The sequence below is a fragment of the Halichondria panicea genome, chromosome 15, assembly GCF_963675165.1.
Source record: "Halichondria panicea chromosome 15, odHalPani1.1, whole genome shotgun sequence".
NCBI classification, from domain to species: Eukaryota; Metazoa; Porifera; class Demospongiae; order Suberitida; family Halichondriidae; genus Halichondria; species Halichondria panicea.
Genome location: NC_087391.1, coordinates 997,879 through 1,019,034, shown reverse-complemented (window position 1 = coordinate 1,019,034; position 21,156 = coordinate 997,879). Strand labels below are relative to the sequence as shown.

The window sequence follows — 21,156 nt, the reverse complement described above, 5'->3', positions numbered from 1 at the left end:
AGTGTAATTTTCATTACACTGAGATACTCCTGAGGCCAGACAGGCACGCCTACATCAAATGGCTGCTTCAACTCAAACCAGCAGAGCCTCGGGCAAGTGCCACTGACAAGTGGCGTTCATGATGATAAGCCAGTGTTTTTTTTTCTACAGAGACTCCTGAGGCCAGACAGGCACGCTTGGAACAAGACAGGCATAGGTATTCACAACACATAGATGTGAACCACCTGTACTGCGCTCACGCTCGCCCCATGACACCTTGTGTCACCCTAGTTATAATGATCACTCAAGTTTTTAATGCTTAGACTCGACACTCGGGAAGTTATTCACTCTAATGTATAAGAAAAATCTACCACTCTTAAGCTTCCTATATAGCTGGCACCTATATATAGCTGTCTGGAGGGCCTCCTTGAACTGCCTCGCTAAACAGAGCTAGAAGAAGTAACTAGTCCTCACAGAGTCTGTACGTTAACTACTCATTTATACTATATCACGTTCATCCCCTCACCCACCCAGCTGGTCATTATCGAGTACCTTGATGAGACGAGAGGCCCACCGTACCTCGTTCCCCACAGATACCCTGCCAAGAGAGCAAAGGTGAGGTGACCATTGTAATATTAATCAGTGTCGAACTACTGATAGCTCTACACGAAAACTGTACACAAAGTAACATTACATCCAGTCAATTGGCACATGCGCAACTCGGAATTGATGACGTTTGCACAAGCTTGTAGTTGCACATCCATTACACAACGCATAGAATTTGTTAACAGTGAATAAAGAATGCAAGTGAAGAGGACCAACTAACCCGAGTATTGTCTCTATTTAGATGATTTGTCTCCTATCAGTGTGCAGTGAGCAGCTCTGAACGTTGAATGCAACGACTAGCTAGAATCATATGTAAATTACCACATCCTCACGGTTAACATTTACTAAGAAATTACTAGAATACTTCATCACGTGCGAGTCATGTTACTTTGTGTGTGTAGAGTTATCAGTAGTTCAACACTTTTCTCTTCTTACATACTATACTATGCATGGGCACCCCTATTGGTATCCATGTGTTTTCTCAAGTCAGGTCAATACCCAATAACTACTAATATTAATATTAATAATATTATTGCTGGTGGGATCCAGCCGATACAAGTATTTATGGTTACTAAATTAAACTATGTTATAATCTTAGAATCTAAGGTATGTTGGAGATGAAAATAAATCAGAGTGGGGCAAGCACTGGATCACCAAAGGATTTGACAGTGAGTTTAGTTTTAGTGTAGTCATTATGATTGTGCATGTATGCATAGTAACAGGAGTGGTAGTAATGATCGATAGACCTATTTCTTAATCACATTCACGTACAGGTTTGGAGCTGGTGCTTCAGAAGACGGCTGGGAAGTATTGTGTGGGGGATGAGGTGAGTGTGTTTACACTGCCACTGATAGGGAACTGTGTATCCCCTCAGGTGACAATGGCGGACGTCTGTCTTGTCCCTCAAGTGAATAACGCTAAAAGGTACGTGCATCTTTTTTAACTTGCCATTCCTAGTTCTTAAGCCTATAGATGAGTGACTCTTTCCTATATCCTATATTATTGCCTGAGCAGGAAAAATGAATTGAAAGTTTATGCCATAATTATTATATTATTCAATAATAAGTATACAGTACATTCTGTCAAGGGTATATAAACAGAAAGTGCATGGATCTACTAGCTCCCTTGGTTCTAAATTATGCATGGCTATAGTTCTTTGTTTGCTTAACAGCCAACGTCCAACATCAATTCACCCCCCTCCCAAGTTCAAAGTTGAGATGAGTGTGTACCCGACCATCACTAGAGTGTGCTCTGCTTTGGAGACTCTGGAGGCCTATCACAAGTCACACCCTGACAACCAGCCGAACACACCTCCAAAGACAAACTAATTATACATGTTTATACACACAAACTTTGAATACAATTTTTAATGATCTATTCTGGAATGTACATGACATGGTACCTAAGGGTATCAAGGAATACTTGTTGTCTCTGTTTACGCAGCATTAGAATGAATGAGAGAGTGTTCAGCAGACTTCTTAGCATCCTCGTTTCTTTCCACATATCGAGGAATACCGTTTGTCTGTGGATGCGTTTATGAAGAACTTTCAGAATAGAATACGTTAACAAATCAAAGCTTAGTTGCTCTAAAATTTTATCTTGTTTTTGTTTACGTATGGCCAAAATAAACACAAGTGTCTTTAGCATGTTTTTCAACATAATTTCCTTAAACTCGTCCACGTTTTGTTGAATTAGCAACTCTTGGTCCTGTACTATAGGGAGATTGTAATCCCCAATACGTCTATTTCCAACCATTGTCAGCAATGGTGAATGAGAAGTTCTGGAATAAATAGATGGCGTTAGACTATTCCCAAGTGTAAGATCAATTTCATTTCTTCTTCCATTGATCACAAGAGCTCGAGCAATTTCAGCTAAATGTTCTTCAGAGTAGTACGAGTCATTTAGAGTGAATCGTGTTAAGGTTTTGTCCTTGATGAGCATTCGGATTAAATTCTTAAAAAATTCGGCAGAATTATAGGTGAATTTTCCAGGTTCAAAATCTAATATTACTGACTGCAATCTACTGGTAACAATTGAATCCAGAAGAAGATGATAGGGATTTTCGGGTTTTGCTTCGATATCCATTTCTGAATCAGAAACGCGTGCTAATGCAGCAGCGAATCTAGCATTGCTGGTTGCAAAAGATATAGCAGTGCCTAATCTAACAGTCCGATCTTGAAAATCTATAAGACAAAGATTTCTTAAGGTATTATTCTTCTTTAAGCCAGTGCTTAGTGAGAAAATTAGTTCTTTAGTCAGCTCAACAAAGATGAGATTAAACGTGTGTAATGTGTGGTTGTTTTGAAGAATATAAGACACACCTTTTGGATCAAAATCCATATCTCCTAGGGTTACTCTTTGCAAAGTACGGTTTATAGCAATCCCATATAAAAAATGAGACAATGTTGGGCTGAAATTATAAATACCATAAATATCCTTTGTATTACGATATGATCTTAAAACGAGAGAGTCAAGGTAGAAAAAGTTTCCAATGATATTTTCTATTGTGGTGCCGACGTCATGTTCTTTTTCAGATGGGAGAACTATTTGCAATGACATACTTTTCATGGTTTGAAAGCGTCTAAGAGCTGCTAGACCCAACGCCATAATGATTTCAAGGCTGAGCTCAGGTGACTTAATATCCAGAGACTCAAGACAGTTCATACTATTAGCGATTAAACGATGAAGCGGTAGTATATCACTGGTAGCACCAACTACTCCTTGTAGAGATAAATGTTTTATTTTTCCCATCATTATTAGCAGTATTAATACTGCTGCAGATTGTTTTTCCTCAACGTACAGATAATTAACACAGTCCTCTTCATCAACTGGACTTGTAACTGACAAGCTGTTCACATTACGGAACGCTTGTTGGTATAACAATCTATTTATGTCGTTAATAGTACAGCAGCCATAGTCCCTGAAAATGGGTTCGTGCCTTAGAACAAGGCTTTTTACAGTTGTCAACTTGTTAGTGCTTTTAAAATTCCTTACAAACTGTACAAAATTTGAATGAATGAGCATCAGATTAACGACCTCCCACGTACAACAACTCTTGTCAATGAAGAAAGCTAAAGAAGCGGATAACTTTTCATTAAGTCCAGATGCCATTATCTTTAGTACTCTCTCTTTAATCATTGATGATAAAAGAGGGCACAATACAGTATTCTGAGCTTCATATATCAACATTATTTTTGTTACAAAAGCCTTATGATCTGTTGTTTCCTTGAATGTCAATAAATCTAGCTGTTTGTCACAAATGACTTTTTCATAAGACAGATGATGTAGTTTGGATTGACCAGCTAGGAAAAGCAGTGTGTACCTAAGGCGATCATCCATCACATTATAAGCTAAAAAATTACTAGCATCCATTGGGGATAGCGTTTCGTGAATCCATTTAGCAGCTAGATATTCTTGTACCGTCAGGTGAGTGAAAGTATAATTCAGTTTTCGGCCACGACTCATAAAGCCTTTAGAGGCAGTGAGTAGTCCTAGTGATTTAAAATTTTGACCAATAAGTTTTCTGATTTCTTCATCCTCAAGTACAATTCTGTCATTTACGCTATTCTCATATGCAAGCTTGCATAAATTTAAAAGGTCTGGTTCGAGCATTGATTTACATTCAATGCCTTGTATGTCTGCTTCCCTGGTGAGAACATTCGAAATAAAGCACTCATAAGTTCCGGTGAGGGTTAGTGGTAAGTCATATTTCTTTTGTTTATACACAAAAATGATAATGGCACAAATTAAAGGATTCTCACAAACTTTTAGTAGCTCAGGCTTCTCAAAACGTAACAGATACTGCAGTTTATTTCCTTCTTCGCCATGTATTGATGAAGAAATACAGCTCATGATGTCACATTCACTAAACCCCCATAATTCAATGTGTTGATTTAGAGTATGCAAGCTCTCTAATTTTTGTGAGGCATGAGGGCGGGAAGTTACAAGTACAGAGCATTTCGCTAGTTTTTTTCCTTGCAAGATTTGTAGAAATAGTGAGTGTTTCGTTCTTTGTTTGTGAGAAAGCTCATCATAGCCATCAAATATGAGGAGAACATTAGCACCTTGATTTTTCCTAACATGCTCCACTACTTTCATTTGAAGATCAGAATCATCGTGGTAGAAAAGATCGTCGATTCTATTTGAGTTAACTATCTCTGGATCTCTTAAAGGGACGAGAACAGTTAAGTTAAAATCTTGAGCCATTTTCTCTTTAGACCAATTGTGAACAATCTTCCTACATAAAGTTGACTTTCCTGAGCCAGGATCTCCATCTATGAGTATCTTAAAAGGTTTCTCCAAGCCTTTGAAAATATTTTCCAAATCCAGCTTATTGCCAACTTCTCCCTTTTTGGTAAGAGGGCTTTTTATGATAAGAGTAAGTTTAGTAAATTTCTCGCTTGGAGGAGGCGGCCATGGATCTTCTTGCATAATAGGCTCACTTAAGTACATTTCTTTAAGGTATCTAGTGTATTCCATTATATACCTTGAAACAATTTCATATTTTGCTATTTCTGCTGGAATACCTACAAAAGTAATGATCACACAATCAATTACTACATGCACTACCATCTGCCATCATTACAGGCGTACTATAATTATACATGTGTACTTTACCTTGTTTGGAACAAAGCTCCTCAGCCACAGACTTGTTACCAGTTGAAGCAAGAGCTTTTATCAGTTCTTCATATGATGCGTCTGGGTGGGACTGAAACCATCTTGATAGCATTTCTGTTTTCCTCCTCTCATGTTGGGAATAGTCTCTCTCAATCTGCTTAAGAGCTTCCTCACTAAGCTGAAGTTTCAGCCCAACTTCAAACCAGTCGTCCATTGGCAAATGAACTATCTCTCGCACTGAGCTTATTAGATGATCTTCCACTATGGGACCTATATAAAAATAATTAAGTACGATGTGTTACTATAAATCAACTCACCTATTTCTTTCAAGGGAACGATATTGTATTTTCTTTCTATCTCGGTAGCCATTCTAACCATTCCAACAGCATGTAAAGCATTCGAAAGGTCTTTCCACGTCGTTACATTTTCGGTGTTTTTCAACCAAACTTTTAACATATCTTGAAAACTCAAGTCAGGACTAGCTCGATGCTTCATTTCAATGGCTTTCAGATCCACTGGTTTCAACCCAAGATTAACTCCCATCTGGAACCATTCAGTACGAGCATCCCACAACTGATTGATGACGTCTTTCAAGTTTGCGAGACTTAAAATAATTCCTTTATCTGTAATAATAAAGGTAGCAGTTTTTGAATTTGTTCCTTCACAAGGTATTAGGTCACTCCAAAAATTTAATTTTTTGTTTCCCATCCTACTGCTATTTCTTCCCTTGTGCATTAATCCTAGAAGGCAAATTTTCTTACTGCGCTGCGCACTAGCATTTGATTTTTAACACCACTAAAATTGACCGTGCAGAACACACATGTCATACACCTCCATCCAAGGTATATAAGGAAGCTGTTCACAACGTTCTATTATTAAGTAGGCCAAGCTAACTTAATTCCACGTTTCACAAACTTTCTAATTTATGGACCAGGCAGGCCGGTAAAAAAATAATTATAAAAATTAAGGGAGAGTGGATACAGTATATAGCTGGTAATTTCCTAGGGGCAAAATATTCGTGGTTGAACACTGGACAACGAATATTTACCCACGACTGAAACAACCTCGACTACCTTTACCTGCAGTGCAAGCAGCAATAATATCCATGAAATAACTACCATATATAGCGGGTAATTTTCGTGTAGTAAAAAAAATGTGTGAGTAAAAAATTTTGTTTGACTTTATTGCTTGCACTGCATTGCATGCGTTCTGGTAAACCACGCCTATGTTTTCGCAGGGAAACATTTTTGTGGAGGTCAGCTTTCCCACGAAAATAACTGAAAATTACCTGCTACATTTGTATATACGGTAGTTTCTGTCTGTTAGGCTTCCCCGAACTGCACTGGTATGTTGTGGTAACAAATAAGCCTTACAAGGGTATGGAGTGGATGGTTGTGGGTTCGTTGTTTTGACTTTCACAAAAAGAAACCCGTGAAGCATGTAATAAGTTGGCTTGGCAGATGTATGCGGAGAGTAATGTGACTTCCTGTATCTGTCACAAGCTTGGAATTTGCACACTGACCAATCCAAGCGTGGGTGATGTAATCTAATTTCTTCCGCATATATACATCTGATGTACTAAGTTCGATACTCTTTTCTCTATCATATACTCTTGGCCTTACTAAACAATGATCTAAACACTATTTATTAATGATAATTATATAATTAATTGTGAATGACTTTTCTTTTCACTGTCAGTGTGTGTAGTTTACCTTGTTCTGTTCCAACAAAGATTCCACTATATATACTATATTATAGTCTTGTAATAGCTCTGTGCTTTTTTTGTAAGGAAATGACATAATTGTTACACATTATTATATCGGCTGCCAGACCGCATTGAATGAGAAACAAGTAGATTTGGTGTGGCCTAGCCTACAATAGATATAATCCATCATTATGCTATATTAAACTAATAGTATAATTATTACTAGTAGCTTTTATAGCCTACCTGTTTCTTTATCTGGTGTATTACCAGGACCAGGGTTCAATTCAACATATCCAGACAATATTAACAATGATAATAAGACCACTGCAATGTACAACAAGCCCAGCACCACAATAAGTGTTCCATTGTTTTTTTTTTTTTTTTTTTATAATAATTCAGCATATAGCATAGGATGTACACAATTAGCTAATATAGCTAGATGTAAAGTGCACCCTAAACAGAAAATATTTAAACACACTGACAGTGACAATATCTTCTATATTGTACTTACTAACAAGTTTATTCCATAAAGTTATAGCGTGTGGGAAGAATGAGTATTGGTACATTGATGTTCGAAATCTAATTGGTACCAGGGAGAGACCATTAACTGAGCGGCTATTGTAGACAATCACTCTTCTTTCAACCGGTGGGTTGGGAAAGTCTATCATGTCATGTAAAATTTTGTACAAATGGCACATTCTTGCAACTACTCTTCAGCATGGAAAAAGGCACGAGTTGTTCCCGTACCCAAGAGTGGTGATCCATCACTTGTCAACAACTACCGGCCAATATCAATACTACCAGTTGTAAGCAAGACCCTGGAAAACACGTGAAAGCACTACTGGAGGAGCACATGAAATTACATTCACCAATTTCCCCAAGGCAATGGGGCTTTATGTCGTCACGTTCAATTGTGCATGTCAGCTCTCATTCAAGTGATTGATGACTGGAGCAGGGCTGTCGACGGGGGATATGAGGTATGTATTGTATTTTTTGATGTCAAAAAAGCTTTTGACTCCGTCCCACATGTTGCTCTTTTGAAGCACCTTCAGTATATGCACGTCAATGAGTACATTGTTAAGTGGATGAAAAGTTATTTACTGGACAGAGAGCAATTGTTGGAATAGACGGATGTTCTTCATCTAGTCTACGAGTCCTTTCTGGAGTTCCTCAAGGCTCGGTCTTAGGCCCCCTACTATTCATCTCTTATATCAACCTAGTAACAGAAGTTATTTCACAGGACAGCAACCTCAACATGTTTGCCGATGATATGGCCCTGTATAGAGTCATCAAGTCTAATAATGACTACATGCTACTTCAAAATGATGTAAATGCTGTTTCGACCTTCATGAACTCTAGGCTACTTCAATTCAATGTGACAAAATGCAAGTTTATGTTTGTCTCCAAAAAGACCTCTCGCTCATTGTTGCCTCCAGCTCTACACTTAAATGGAACCTTGCTGCAACAAGTTCCAAATTACAAATATCTGGGTCTCACATTATCTGATGATCTCTCCTGGCACCCTCATATTACTACCATTTGTAACAAAACAAGAAAACTAATTGGTCTACTTTATCGAAGGTTCTCAACCAATGCATCTCCATCCACTCTCTTAAAACTATATAAAAGCTTTGTGAGGCCACATATGGAATATGCTTCAGAAGTATGGAGTCCCCACTATAGAAGTGATATAGAAAACCTGGAAAAAGTACAGAGATTTGCCATGAGAGTGTGTCTGCATGGGTCAGTGGGATCTAAAGCAGGAAGAACTGCTGTCAGCATCTGGCCTTACAAGTCTGGAGACAAGAAGAGTAGTTGCAAGAATGTGCCATTTGTACAAAATTTTACATGACATGATAGACTTTCCCAACCCACCGGTTGAAAGAAGAGAGATTGTCTACAATAGCCGCTCAGTTAATGGTCTCTCCCTGGTACCAATTAGATTTCGAACATCAATGTACCAATACTCATTCTTCCCACACGCTATAACTTTATGGAATAAACTTGTTAGTAAGTACAATATAGAAGATATTGTTACTGTCAGTGTGTTTAAATATTTTCTGTTTAGGGTGCACTTTACATCTAGCTATACTAGCTAATTGTGTACATCCTATGCTATAATTATGCTGAATTATAAAAAAAAAAATAAAAAAAAGTAAACCACTTATCCAATGCAAACAATCACTTAAACAGCTGCACAAGTAGCTCATGTGTAATTTGCCAGACGATACCTCCGGGATTAAACGGTTGGCTTGTGACACTACTAACAGTTGATGTGAATAAATATGCTACCCTTTTCACCTCACTTAAAATGCTAGAGTACCGCACCACTAGCTATGTACACAGTGGGACCACACTGTAGGCTCTGTATACAGCTAGTGTACACAGTGAGTGGGACCACACTATAGAGAGGTTGCATCGCGCGTCATCCACCCACGCACAAAAGTTTTTGGAGGACAACCTCCAAAAACACAGGTGTAAACAATGTAAAAGTACACGAGGAACTGGACACCATTTGGCACAGTAGAACTATGATCCAGGATACAGAGTGCTCTAGTATTGTAACTGTAAGTCTACCTTAGCTTTTACAGAGAAGGCTGAGGTGAGAAACTTGCATGCATCATGATGTACAAAGCTAAGGAAATCCATTGAAATTCACTAGCTTTATTCTCACATATTTATATCTCAGTACAACATTGTCAGGTTTTCCTTTGCTTGGTTCTTGACAGTGTACTAGCTGAACAAGCTGAGCTCTGTGTGAAGATGGTTACCATAATTATGTTCAAGTGAAGAGGATGCATGTAGGATCAAGTGCCCGATCATGTCTGGCATCGATCATTGCTGGCTGGGAGGATTGTGTGGGACACGATCACCACAATATTAAATTAATGTAAGTGCTCTTTGTGTACTATGCTGTAATTACAGCGCCAACTCTGACTGAATGCCATTATTTAAATCCTCCAACAGTTGTTGTAATAAGATGTGATGTCAGGCCCAAGGCAGTAGGTTTTTCTTTTATTATGCACTTGCATTAATTTTGATTCGTACCGTACAGCTGCTGTAAAATACAGAGACAAAAAATCAAACCGTATATACAGTATAGATCCACTGCATACTACTAAAAGATTGCATGCTATAATAGCTGTGCGCTTATAACATTTTTGGGAAGTATGTGTGTTGTGCAAGGCGCTGACTCAATAGAGGAGATAGGACATGCACATGCAGGGCCGTAGATAGCTTAGGTTTGCAGAGGTGGCAAAATAACAGCTGAAAATTTTTACAAAAAAAAAGGTCAACTGTTATTTCATATCCGTGATCTCGTATAATTATACAGTACCTCCTTTGAGTGCTCATGATTACATAATTTCTCCCACACAGAAACTGATCGAGACAAGAGTCAAGATAAAATTGACATTGATGTATTATTATCATGTGTCAGTACATGTATTAATTATGTGCTCAGTGTGCATACCTTTACCCGACATCGTCTCTGGTCTCTGAAACATTAATAAATAATTATGGGTTGAGCAATTAATAATGAATGTTGGTTGACCAAAAAAAAAAGAGTAAATAACAACAAAAAACACTGCATCTCTTATTAATTATTGAGCTTAGAAGATGACAGAAGCAAGCATCCAAATCTGTGTACCATATCATCGAGAGGAGGAGCACACCTTGTATATGTGTTGTGTTGTGTGTGCATACTTCATGATCAGAAGGTAATCGAGTACAAAAGTACGCTATGTGGTATAACTGTATTTACTATGTATGCTGTTTGTATTTATCCTTTGTTAGTGTTGTGATCTTTACCTTATGATTTGTGCGCATGTCTTATGTTGGCTCGTGTTGATAAAGCTACATTGGTACCTGTCTAATCCCTAATTCTACATGGTGTCAGAAGTGGGATCCCCTCTCTAAAGATGGCAGGAAGCTTACTACAACCCCCAAATGCATTTAGTTTCGATAAACCAGAAGAATGGAGTCGCTGGAAAGGAAGGTTCCAACAGTATCGCATTGCCTCTGGTCTTTCCACGGAATCAGGCGAAAGACAGGTCAGTACCCTACTTTACTGTATGGGAGAAGCGTCAGAAGACATCCTGAACATGTCAGGAATATCCAATGAAGATAAAAAAGTTTTCGACAGCGTCATCGCGAGATATGATGCCCATTTCAAGGTTCGAAAGAACGTAATCTTCGAAAGAGCGTGTTTTAACAGACGTCAACAAGAAAAGGGAGAATCGATTGAACTTTTTATTACTTCCCTACACCAAGCCGCCGACAACTGCGAGTACGGCGCGATCAAAGATGAGATGATACGGGACCGCCTCGTCGTAGGTATTCAAGACCAATCCCTTTCAGAGCGACTACAGATGGAGGCAGACCTCACATTGGAGAAAGCAAAGAAACTTGTGCGACAGCGAGAAGCAGTAAAACAACAAGCAGCCCACCTAAAGGGCACTGCCAGTGACCAATCTGGATTAGAAGAAGTAAAAACTCGTTACATACCCAAGAACAAACGATTCACTAAACCACAGAGCAAAGCACAAACGTGTCAACGATGTGGAAAAAGTCCTCATTCATTTCAACGCTGTCCAGCTAGAGATGCTGTATGTTTCAAATGTGACCGAAAGGGACACTATGGCTCCCAATGCCTTTCTAAGGGTGTTGCCGAGATTACAGAGAACATGAGCGTACGAGACCCCGACCCCGACAGCGACGAGTTCTACCTAGATTCTGCACAAACAGGGGAAACAGGAAAAGCATGGAAGCTCCAGGTGACAGTTAACAGTATACCAGTGACTTTTAAGGTGGACACAGGTGCCGAAGTCACCGCAGTATCGGAAAACACCTGGAAATCAATGCCACAGACCCCTACCCTCCAAAAAGCCACGAAAACACTCTGCGGACCAGATTGCAAACCACTCACTCTGCTAGGAGAAACAGAAGTCCATCTTCAAGTGCAGCAAAGAAAATGCACTCAAAAAATTTTCGTTGTGGAAAACCTCCGAAATAACTTACTCGGCCTCCCAGCGATTAGAGCACTACAAGTACTCGAACAAGTGGGAGAAATCCAAGATGATTCAGTGGTCCAGCAGTATCCCGAGATCTTTAAAGGACTTGGAACTTTTAAAACAGACTATACGATACGCCTGAAACCCGATGCCACCCCGTTTGCCATATACGTCCCACGACGTGTGGCACTGCCACAACGCCCTGAAGTCGAAAAGGAGCTACAACGAATGCAACAACTGGGTGTAATCTCTAAAGTCAGTGAGCCAACACCATGGTGTGCGGGAATGGTCATTGTTACCAAGCCGTCAGGAAAACTCCGTGTATGTGTCGACCTAAAACCATTAAATGAAAACGTGATGAGAGAAGTACACCCACTACCTAAAGTTGATTCCACCCTTGCCCAAATGGCAGGGGCCAAAGTGTTCACCAAGTTAGACACAAATAGCGGTTTTTGGCAAGTCCCATTGTCACAAGAGTCCAGGCTCCTTACTACGTTCCTTACACCAATTGGCCGATTTTGCTTCAATAAGCTACCCTTCGGCATCAACAGTGCCCCAGAGCATTTCCAGCGGAAAATGAACGAGCTTCTAGCTGACATTCCAGGAGTCCTTGTCCACGTCGACGACATCCTGATATTTGCTGCCACCAGGGACGTGCATGACCAAAGACTACACGAGGTCCTTAAACGGATACAAAACGAAGGGCTCACCCTCAACAAAGCCAAATGTAAATTCCACCAATCCAGGATCGAATACCTAGGACACATCATCGATAGCGAGGGCATATCTCCTGACCCTAAAAGGACAGAGGCCATAAGAAAAATGCCTCCTCCAGCATCCCTCACTGAACTGAGAAGGTTCATGGGAATTGTCAACCAACTCAACAAATTCTCTCCCAAAATTGCAGAATTGTCTCAGCCATTGCGCAAACTCCTCAGCCCAAAACAGCCCTACACATGGACACCAAGCCAGGATGACGCCTTTCAAAAGCTCCAGGAAGAAATCTCTTCAAATCGAGTATTGGCCTTGTACGACCTCGAAAAGCCTACCAAAATCAGTGCCGATGCATCTGCCTACGGTTTAGGTGCTGTACTCTTACAACAAAACGACAAGGAATGGCGTCCGGTCGCGTTTGCCTCGCGTGCACTCACCGAAACGGAAACTAGATATGCACAAATCGAAAAAGAGGCCCTCGCCCTCACATGGGCATGTGAAAAGTTTGCCGAATATGTTCTAGGGAAAAGGTTCGAACTGGAGACAGACCATAAACCCTTGGTGCCAATACTGGGACAGAAGAGCCTTGATACTTTACCACCTCGAGTACTTCGTTTCAGGATCCGACTGATGAGATTTGACTACACTATCTACCACTCACCAGGAAAATCCCTATATTTGGCTGATACACTTTCGCGAGCACCCATCAATACTCTACCCCAAAAGAGTGACATGGACGCAGAGAAGGAAACCGAAAATCTAGTGGATTCCGTAATTACTAGCCTACCTGCAGAAGAAGCCAGCCTAGAGACATATCGTCATGCACAGTCAGAGGACCCAACATGTTCCAAGATTATTGAGTTCTGTAAGTCAGGTTGGCCCAACAGGAACCAACTCAAAGGAGAAGTCAGCAAGTACTATCAAGTCAGGTCATCACTCACTTACACCCGACATTTGCTACTTTATGGGTCGAGAATTGTAATCCCAGAAAAGTTGAGAAAAGAAACAATGGAAAAAATCCACAGTGGCCACCAAGGAATCGTTCGTTGCAGACTGCGAGTCGCCCAATCAGTATGGTGGCCAGGTGCCTCAAAAACCATGGAGACATTTGTCACACACTGTCCAGAATGCCAAAAGAACACAGCTCCCCACAGAGAGCCCCTCATGCCATCAAAACTACCCAGCTATCCTTGGGAGAAAGTGGGGACAGATTTGTTCGAAATCGATAAGACTACATACTTAATCGTGGTCGACTATTTTTCTCGATTTATCGAAGTACAGAAACTTTCGAACACAACAGCATCTGGAGTGATTACAGCACTGAAAGCTATATTCGCACGGCATGGAATTCCTTCAATTATGATCAGCGACAATGGCCCTCAATATAACTGCAAAGAAATGAGGGAATTCGCAGGCAAGTATAACTTTTGCCATATCACCAGCAGCCCTTACCACCCACAGTCAAACGGTCTAGCTGAAAGGTCAGTCAAGACGGCTAAACTACTCTTGAAGGACTCTCCAGACCCATGCAAGGCTCTGCTGAGCTACAGGGCAACCCCCCTACCTTCTTGTGGTTTTAGTCCAGCTGAACTCCTTATGGGACGAAAAATTCGTACTGATGTCCCACAAATTCAGAGTACATTCGTACCAAAGTGGTCATATCTCAAAGAATTTAAAGAAACCGATGAGAAGAACAAGCATAAACAAAAACGTGATTACGACCAACGACACCGTGCCCGACCACTAATGCCGCTACCTGAACATACACCCGTATGGGTAGACACTCCACATGGACAGGTTCCAGGGAGTATTGTGACAACCTCTACACAACCACGCTCCTACCAAGTTGATACACCATCAGGTGAAGTTCGCAGGAACAGAGTACAGTTACGACTTCGAGGTGAAACTGAGACCAATGAAACCGATGTGCCTCCTGTACCAACTGAAAGGAACACTCGATCAAAAACTGGATCAGCCCCAGGTCCCCCGGACTATTTACGTTGTTGAGTGACTTAAGGGGGAGATGTGGTATAACTGTATTTACTATGTATGCTGTTTGTATTTATCCTTTGTTAGTGTTGTGATCTTTACCTTATGATTTGTGCGCATGTCTTATGTTGGCTCGTGTTGATAAAGCTACATTGGTACCTGTCTAATCCCTAATTCTACACGCTATATGCTCCCCTGCCATTAGATGTACTGTGTATGTACTTCATAATAAAGCTGCTGCTGACTAGATCTAAAGGCAGCTAGCAGATATCGCTAGATATAGACAGATCTATTCATCACTCCTGATCCATAATTTTAATATGATAATTTATAAGCATGAGAGCTTACTTATTAAACTCATTTCCTCTGCAGCAGTTCAGGTAGGAGTCCTTTGATCGTCTATAGCTATTAACGTTGCTTAATTCGCTTTCTCTGCTAAGAGAGCAAAGCTAAACTGAGAGTTTTGTGCAGCCGCCATGTAAATTTTCGGGAGGTTGTCCTCCAAAAACTTTTTATGACGTAATGCGATGACGTCGATGCAACCGCTCTATACAGTGTACACAGTGGGACCACACTATAGGCTCTGTACACTAGCTGTAGCTAGTGTACACAGTGGGACCACACTGTAGGCTCTGTACACTAGCTACAGTCAGTGTACACAGTGGTACAACACTATGGCTCTGTACACTAGCTACAGCTACAGTGCATGGGACCACACTGTAGGCTCTGTACACTAGCTACAGTGTACACAGTGGGACCACACTATAGGCTCTGTACACTAGCTACAGCTAATGTACACAGTGGGACCACACTGTAGGCTCTGTACACTAGCTACAGTGTACACAGTGGGACCACACTATAGGCTCTGTACACTAGCTACAGTGTACACAGTGGTACAACACTATAGGCTCTGTACACTAGCTACAGTGCACACAGTGGGACCACACTGTAGGCTCTGTACACTAGCTACAGTGTACACAGTGGGACCACACTATAGGCTCTGTACACTAGCTACAGCTAGTGTACACAGTGGGACCACACTATAGGCTCTGTACACTAGCTACAGCTAGTGTACACAGTGGGACAACACTATAGGCTCTGTACACTAGCTGTAGCTAGTGTACACATGCAGTGGGATCACACTGTACAGTGGATTGCAGTGCACTTGCAACAGAAAATTACCAAACAGCAAAACCACCAGATATGAATTTCATTACCAATATATTGCTCAGCTTGCACTTTTATTACAACGATTTTTTCAGCAGAATCTCATTGAACATCTGCTTATTCCTAAACGTATATAGATATATGAGCAATCTACAAGCTGGGGGGATTAAAGCCCAAAAGATGCTCAGTTATACATCTCCATGCCATTATAAAAATATTCTCTGGGCACTCCTATTAGTCTCACTCATAGATACCTACAGAATGGATACTTTATGATAGCATTCTTGAAAAGCCTAGTAGTCAATGAACATAATTATATAGAAATGCATGAAATACATTTCAGACTGGCTGCATGTACAGTGTACAAATGTCATGCATGTCAATACGTTCTTTGGGGGGGGGAGAGGGCATGCCTAGAGAGGTTCAATGAGTGTCTGCTGAAAAATTGGTTGTCATTTCAGTTGGCTCTATACTTTAAGTACCAAGTTAAAGTTTTTTGTTGTTATTTACTCTTTTTTGTCAATTTTGAGCCAACCAACATTCATTAATTGCTCGACCCATAATTATTTAAAATTACTAATATTAATGTTTCAGAGACCAGAGACGATGTCGGTAAAGGTATGTACACTGAGCACATAACTAATACATGTACTGACACATGATAATAATACATCAATGTCAATTTTATCTTGACTCTTGTCTCCATCAGTCTCTGTGTGGGATAAATTATGTAATCATGAGCACTCAAAGGAGGTACTGTATAATTATACGAGATCGCGGATATGAAATAACAGTTGACCTTTTTTTTTAGTAAAAATGTTCAGCTGTTATTTTGCCAACCCTGCAAACCTAAGCTATCTACGGCCCTGCATGTGCATGTCCTATCTCCTCTATTAAATACCATAGTCAGCGCCTTGCACAACACACATAATTTAGCCAGACATAATAATGCTTTAGAATTAACCACGAACGAATGATGAACAAGCAAAGGTCACATCTACTTGAACTCAACTGTGTATATACTTAGACAAAAAAGTACTTGAGATAGAAAAATACTTGAGATACATGTATAGCTAAGTGTAACGTAAGGTAAACAATGGCCCCCGCACCACTCTATCAAAAGAAACTGTTACGCTTATTTTTTGGAATTTACCACCTCAAACTGAGTGTGCAGTGAGCGTAGTTTACAGCTTCCAAATCATTTTTACACAAACTTCCCAAAAATATTATGGTGGCGCTTAAGCACACAGCTATTATAGTGTTGAGTGCAATCTTTTAGTAGTATGCAGTGGATCTACTGTACGGTTTGATTTTTTGTCTCTGTATTTTACAGCAGCTCTACGGTACGAATCAAATGCATGTGCATAATAAAAGAAAAGCCTACTGCCTTGGGCCTGACATCACATCTTTTAATTACAGCAACCGTTGGAGGACTTAAATAATGGCATTCAGTCAGAGTTGGCGCTGTAATTACAGCATAGGACACAAAGAGCACTTACATTAATTTAATATTGTGGTGATCGTGTCCCACACAATCCTCCCAGCCAGCAATGATCGATGCCTGACATGATCGGGCACTCCTAGATCCTGAACATAATTATGGTAACCATCTTCACACAGAGCTCAGCTTGTTCAGCTAGTACACTGTCAAGAACCAAGCAAAGGAAAACCTGACAATTTTGTACTGAGATATAAATGTGTGAGAATAAAGCTAGTGAATTTCAATGGATTTCCTTAGCTTGTACATCATGATGCATGCAAGTTTCTCACCTCAACCTTCTCTGTAAGCTAAGGTAGACTGACAGTTACAATACTAGAGCACTCTGTATCGATCCTGGATCATAGTTCTACTGTGCCAAATGGTGTCCAGTTCTTCGTGTACTTTTACATTGTTTACACCTGTGTTTTTGGAGGTTGTCCTCCAAAAACTTTTGTGCGTGGGTGGATGACGCGCGATGCAACCGCTCTATGTACACAAAACGTATATATATGCATGGATTGGTGCTATAATGGAAAATATCCAAATGTCTTGTTGCCTTAATAAACTCACTCTGACGTCTTCTTGTGTAGTTCCTTGATGGCCTCCCTCAATAGCAGTACTCTATAGCACTCCTCTGCTGGTCATCCTCTCCTCAGAGATGTTGATGCCGAGGTGTAGGGGGAAGAGAGGATGGGAGGAGTCGTCTGTCTCCCCTGTATCCACTCTGAGTATATCCCTCCTCCTCACCTTGTTCCAGCCTGCACTCACTCCTTGGTACGGTGTGATGGAGTCACGAGGCTTCAGAATTAGCCTGAGGATAATTATACGCAACAGAGCTGTACACAATGTCATGCATATAGAGTAGCTAAACAAGCAGAGATCTGAACACTTTGTTTATCTCACAAGGAGGTATAGCTCTAGTATTGAAAAGGACCATGCACTATACATACATGTACAGCTGCAACACACACACACACACATGCATAATTACCAGGGACTCACTCTTTAATGAGGTTCCTTGCTTTCGTCTGGACCTCCTGCAACATGGTGTCATTCAACTCTCCAATAACATCCTCGTCCCCTACAGCGAGGTTGATCACCAGACGAAGGTTGTTCACCTGTGGAGTGGGCGTATGTGTGGGTGTGTGGTGTACTAGTACATGGTGGTACATACACGTAGCAGCATAGTGAATGCATACTATAAACTATAACCTCGCTTCCAGGCCTATATATTATATATACATTAATTTGTACCATTTTGAGGTCATCCTGTGAGATGAGGGTGTCAAAGGTCAACTCCATATCGTGCTCACTGTAGATGCTCTCATCTGTGTCCACATCGAAACCCAACCCACAATATATATATATATATTTTTTTAGGGTACTAACTTATGAGCTCTGCTATTTTATTGTATCCTAGCTTAAAAAAAAAAAAAAAAAAAAAGTGTTTTTAGTAAGCTGCTGTGAGACAACACAGCTGCACCCTTAGCTAAAATATTTGTCTAATTATGTGGTCTAGCCGCTAAGTAAACCACTCATCCAATGCAAACAACCACTTAGACTGCTGCACAAGTAGCTCATGTGTAATTTGCCAGACGATACCTCCGAGATGAAACGGTTGGCTTGCGACACTACTAACAGTTGATGTGAATAAAATTAATATGCTACCCTTTTCACCTCACTTAAAATGCTAGAGAAAACGTAAGTACACCACTAGCTATGTACACAGTGGGACCACACTATAGGCTCTGTACACTAGCTACAGCTATAGTGTACACAGTGGGACCACACTGTACAGTGGATTGCAGTGCACTTGCAACAGAAAATTGCCAAACAGCAAAACCACCAGATATGAATTTCATTACCAATAATAGCTCAGCTTGCACTTTTATTACAACGATTTTTTCAGCAGAATCTCATTGAACATCTGCTTATTCCTAAACGTATATAGGTATGAGCAATCTACAAGCTGGGGGGATTAAAGCCCAAAAGGTGCTCAGTCATACATCTCCATGCGATTATATAGATATTCTCTGGGCACTCCTATTAGTCTCACTCATAGATACCTACAGAATGGATACTTTATGATAGCATTCTCTTGAAAAGCCTAGTAGTCAATGAACATAATTATATAGAAATGCATGAAATACATTTCAGACTGGCTGCATGTACAGTGTACAAATGTCATGCATGTTAATACGTTCTTTGGGGGGGAGAGGGCATGCCTAGTATAGAGGGGTTCAATGAGTGTCTGCTGAAAAATTGGTTGTCATTTCAGTTGGCTCTATATACTTTCTACCTGTAATAAAGTGCCAAGTTAAAGTACTCTTGGAAAAATTCAAAGTAACTCCAGAAAACTGATAATGATATTCATAATAAATTATCTGATTGTGGTTTTGCTGTTTGGCAATTTTCTGTTGCAAGTGCACTGCAATCCACTGTATGTAGGCTCTGTACACTAGCTACAGTGTACACAGTGGGACCACACTATAGGCTCTGTACACTAGCTACAGTGTACACAGTGGGACCACACTATGGCTCTGTACACTAGTTACAGCTAGTGTACACAGTGGGACCACACTATAGGCTCCGTACACTAGCTACAGTGTACACAGTGGGACCACACTATAGGCTCTGTACACTAGCTACAGTGTACACAGTGGGACCACACTATACACTAGCTACAGTGTACACAGTGGGACCACACTATACACTAGCTACAGTGTACACAGTGGGACCACACTATACGCTCTGTACACTAGCTACAGCTAGTGTACACAGTGGGACCACACAATATGTAGGCTCTGTACACTAGCTACAGTGTACACAGTGGGACCACACTATAGGCTCTGTACACTAGCTACAGCTAGTGTACACAGTGGGACCACACTATAGGCTCTGTACACTAGCTACAGCTAGTGTACACAGTGGGACCACACTATATGTAGGCTCTGTACACTAGCTACAGTGTACACAGTGGGACCACACTATAGGCTCTGTACACTAGCTACAGTGTACACAGTGGGACAACACTGTAGGCTCTGTACACTAGCTACAGCTAGTGTACACGGTGGGACAACACTATAGGCTCTGTACACTAGCTACAGTGTACACGGTGGGACCACACTATATAGGCTCTGCACACACACTGCAGGTAAATTAGGATAACGTATTTCAGCTTTTTGCTTCACCTGAATCATGAGATATTTGCTCATTGTGAGTTGCTTGAACCTGTCGTTTGCCTCAGCTGACCACTTGCCATCTGATGAGCTCTGAATGGTGGGTTTGACGGATGTAAGGAAACACTCAATGGCCTGCATATTGAGCTCTGTGTCACTGGAGGAGAGCTCACACAGTACACCAGTATTCACCATCTCCACGTTACCGTAGTCCACAAATACCACATGGGCATACACCTGTGAGGGTGTGTGTGTGGGTGGTGTGAGGAGTGGGTATAGACATGTGAGGGTGTGTGGGTGTGAGGTTGTGAAGTTGTGAGCGTTGTGTGGGTGGTACGTACCTCATTTGCCTCCTCGACAACCAACGACCTTTGCCCGATAAAACAGCCCGTCCTCAGAGAAAGGGGCAAGACAGAACATGCCCTCCATCTTGGCTGGAGGACAAAGGCTACGAGTGTTGATACTGTCCAGTAGCCGTCTCATGTTCGTCATGGCAACCTGGTCGGCCAACTGGGCCCAGAAGTGGCCAGCATCAATGTACTGTAGGATAGGTCAGTATACAACATGGCTTTAAAGTACAAAGGTCAAACAAGAACAAGAGCAATCAAATTACAATAATCAGTCAAAATCTGTTTCTTACACTTAATGCACATACCGAATAATTTGCTGGTGAAAAAACTTTGTTAATTATAGACAAATCAGCAGAAA

General features: G+C 40.8%; 4 protein-coding genes across 4 annotated transcripts in view; 1 reads left to right on the top strand and 3 right to left on the bottom strand.

Moving 5' to 3' along the window:
* The window catches only part of LOC135348790 (kinesin-like protein KIF16B), a 149,112-nt gene that overhangs the window by 54,704 nt on the left and 73,252 nt on the right, over positions 1-21,156 (bottom strand). The window lies entirely within an intron of this gene.
* Positions 1,900-7,274, bottom strand: LOC135349249 (uncharacterized; the record flags this gene model as incomplete). Its single annotated transcript, XM_064547757.1, has 4 exons — positions 1,900-5,111; positions 5,203-5,472; positions 5,520-5,825; positions 7,151-7,274. Coding segments are annotated over 4 exons (3,852 nt in total), but the record flags the coding sequence as incomplete, so codon positions are not given.
* LOC135349390 (uncharacterized protein K02A2.6-like) lies at positions 10,724-14,753 on the top strand. The gene has a single exon (XM_064547920.1). The coding sequence runs from the start codon at positions 10,828-10,830 to the stop codon at positions 14,638-14,640; it is 3,813 nt and encodes a 1,270-aa protein (XP_064403990.1). The 5' UTR covers positions 10,724-10,827; the 3' UTR covers positions 14,641-14,753.
* Positions 17,876-18,620, bottom strand: LOC135348949 (uncharacterized). The gene is made up of 3 exons (XM_064547368.1): positions 18,524-18,620; positions 18,272-18,387; positions 17,876-18,080 (listed from the first exon to the last, which is right to left on the bottom strand). Exons 1-3 carry the CDS (start codon positions 18,569-18,571, stop codon positions 17,891-17,893), a joined length of 354 nt encoding a protein of 117 aa, XP_064403438.1. The 5' UTR covers positions 18,572-18,620; the 3' UTR covers positions 17,876-17,890.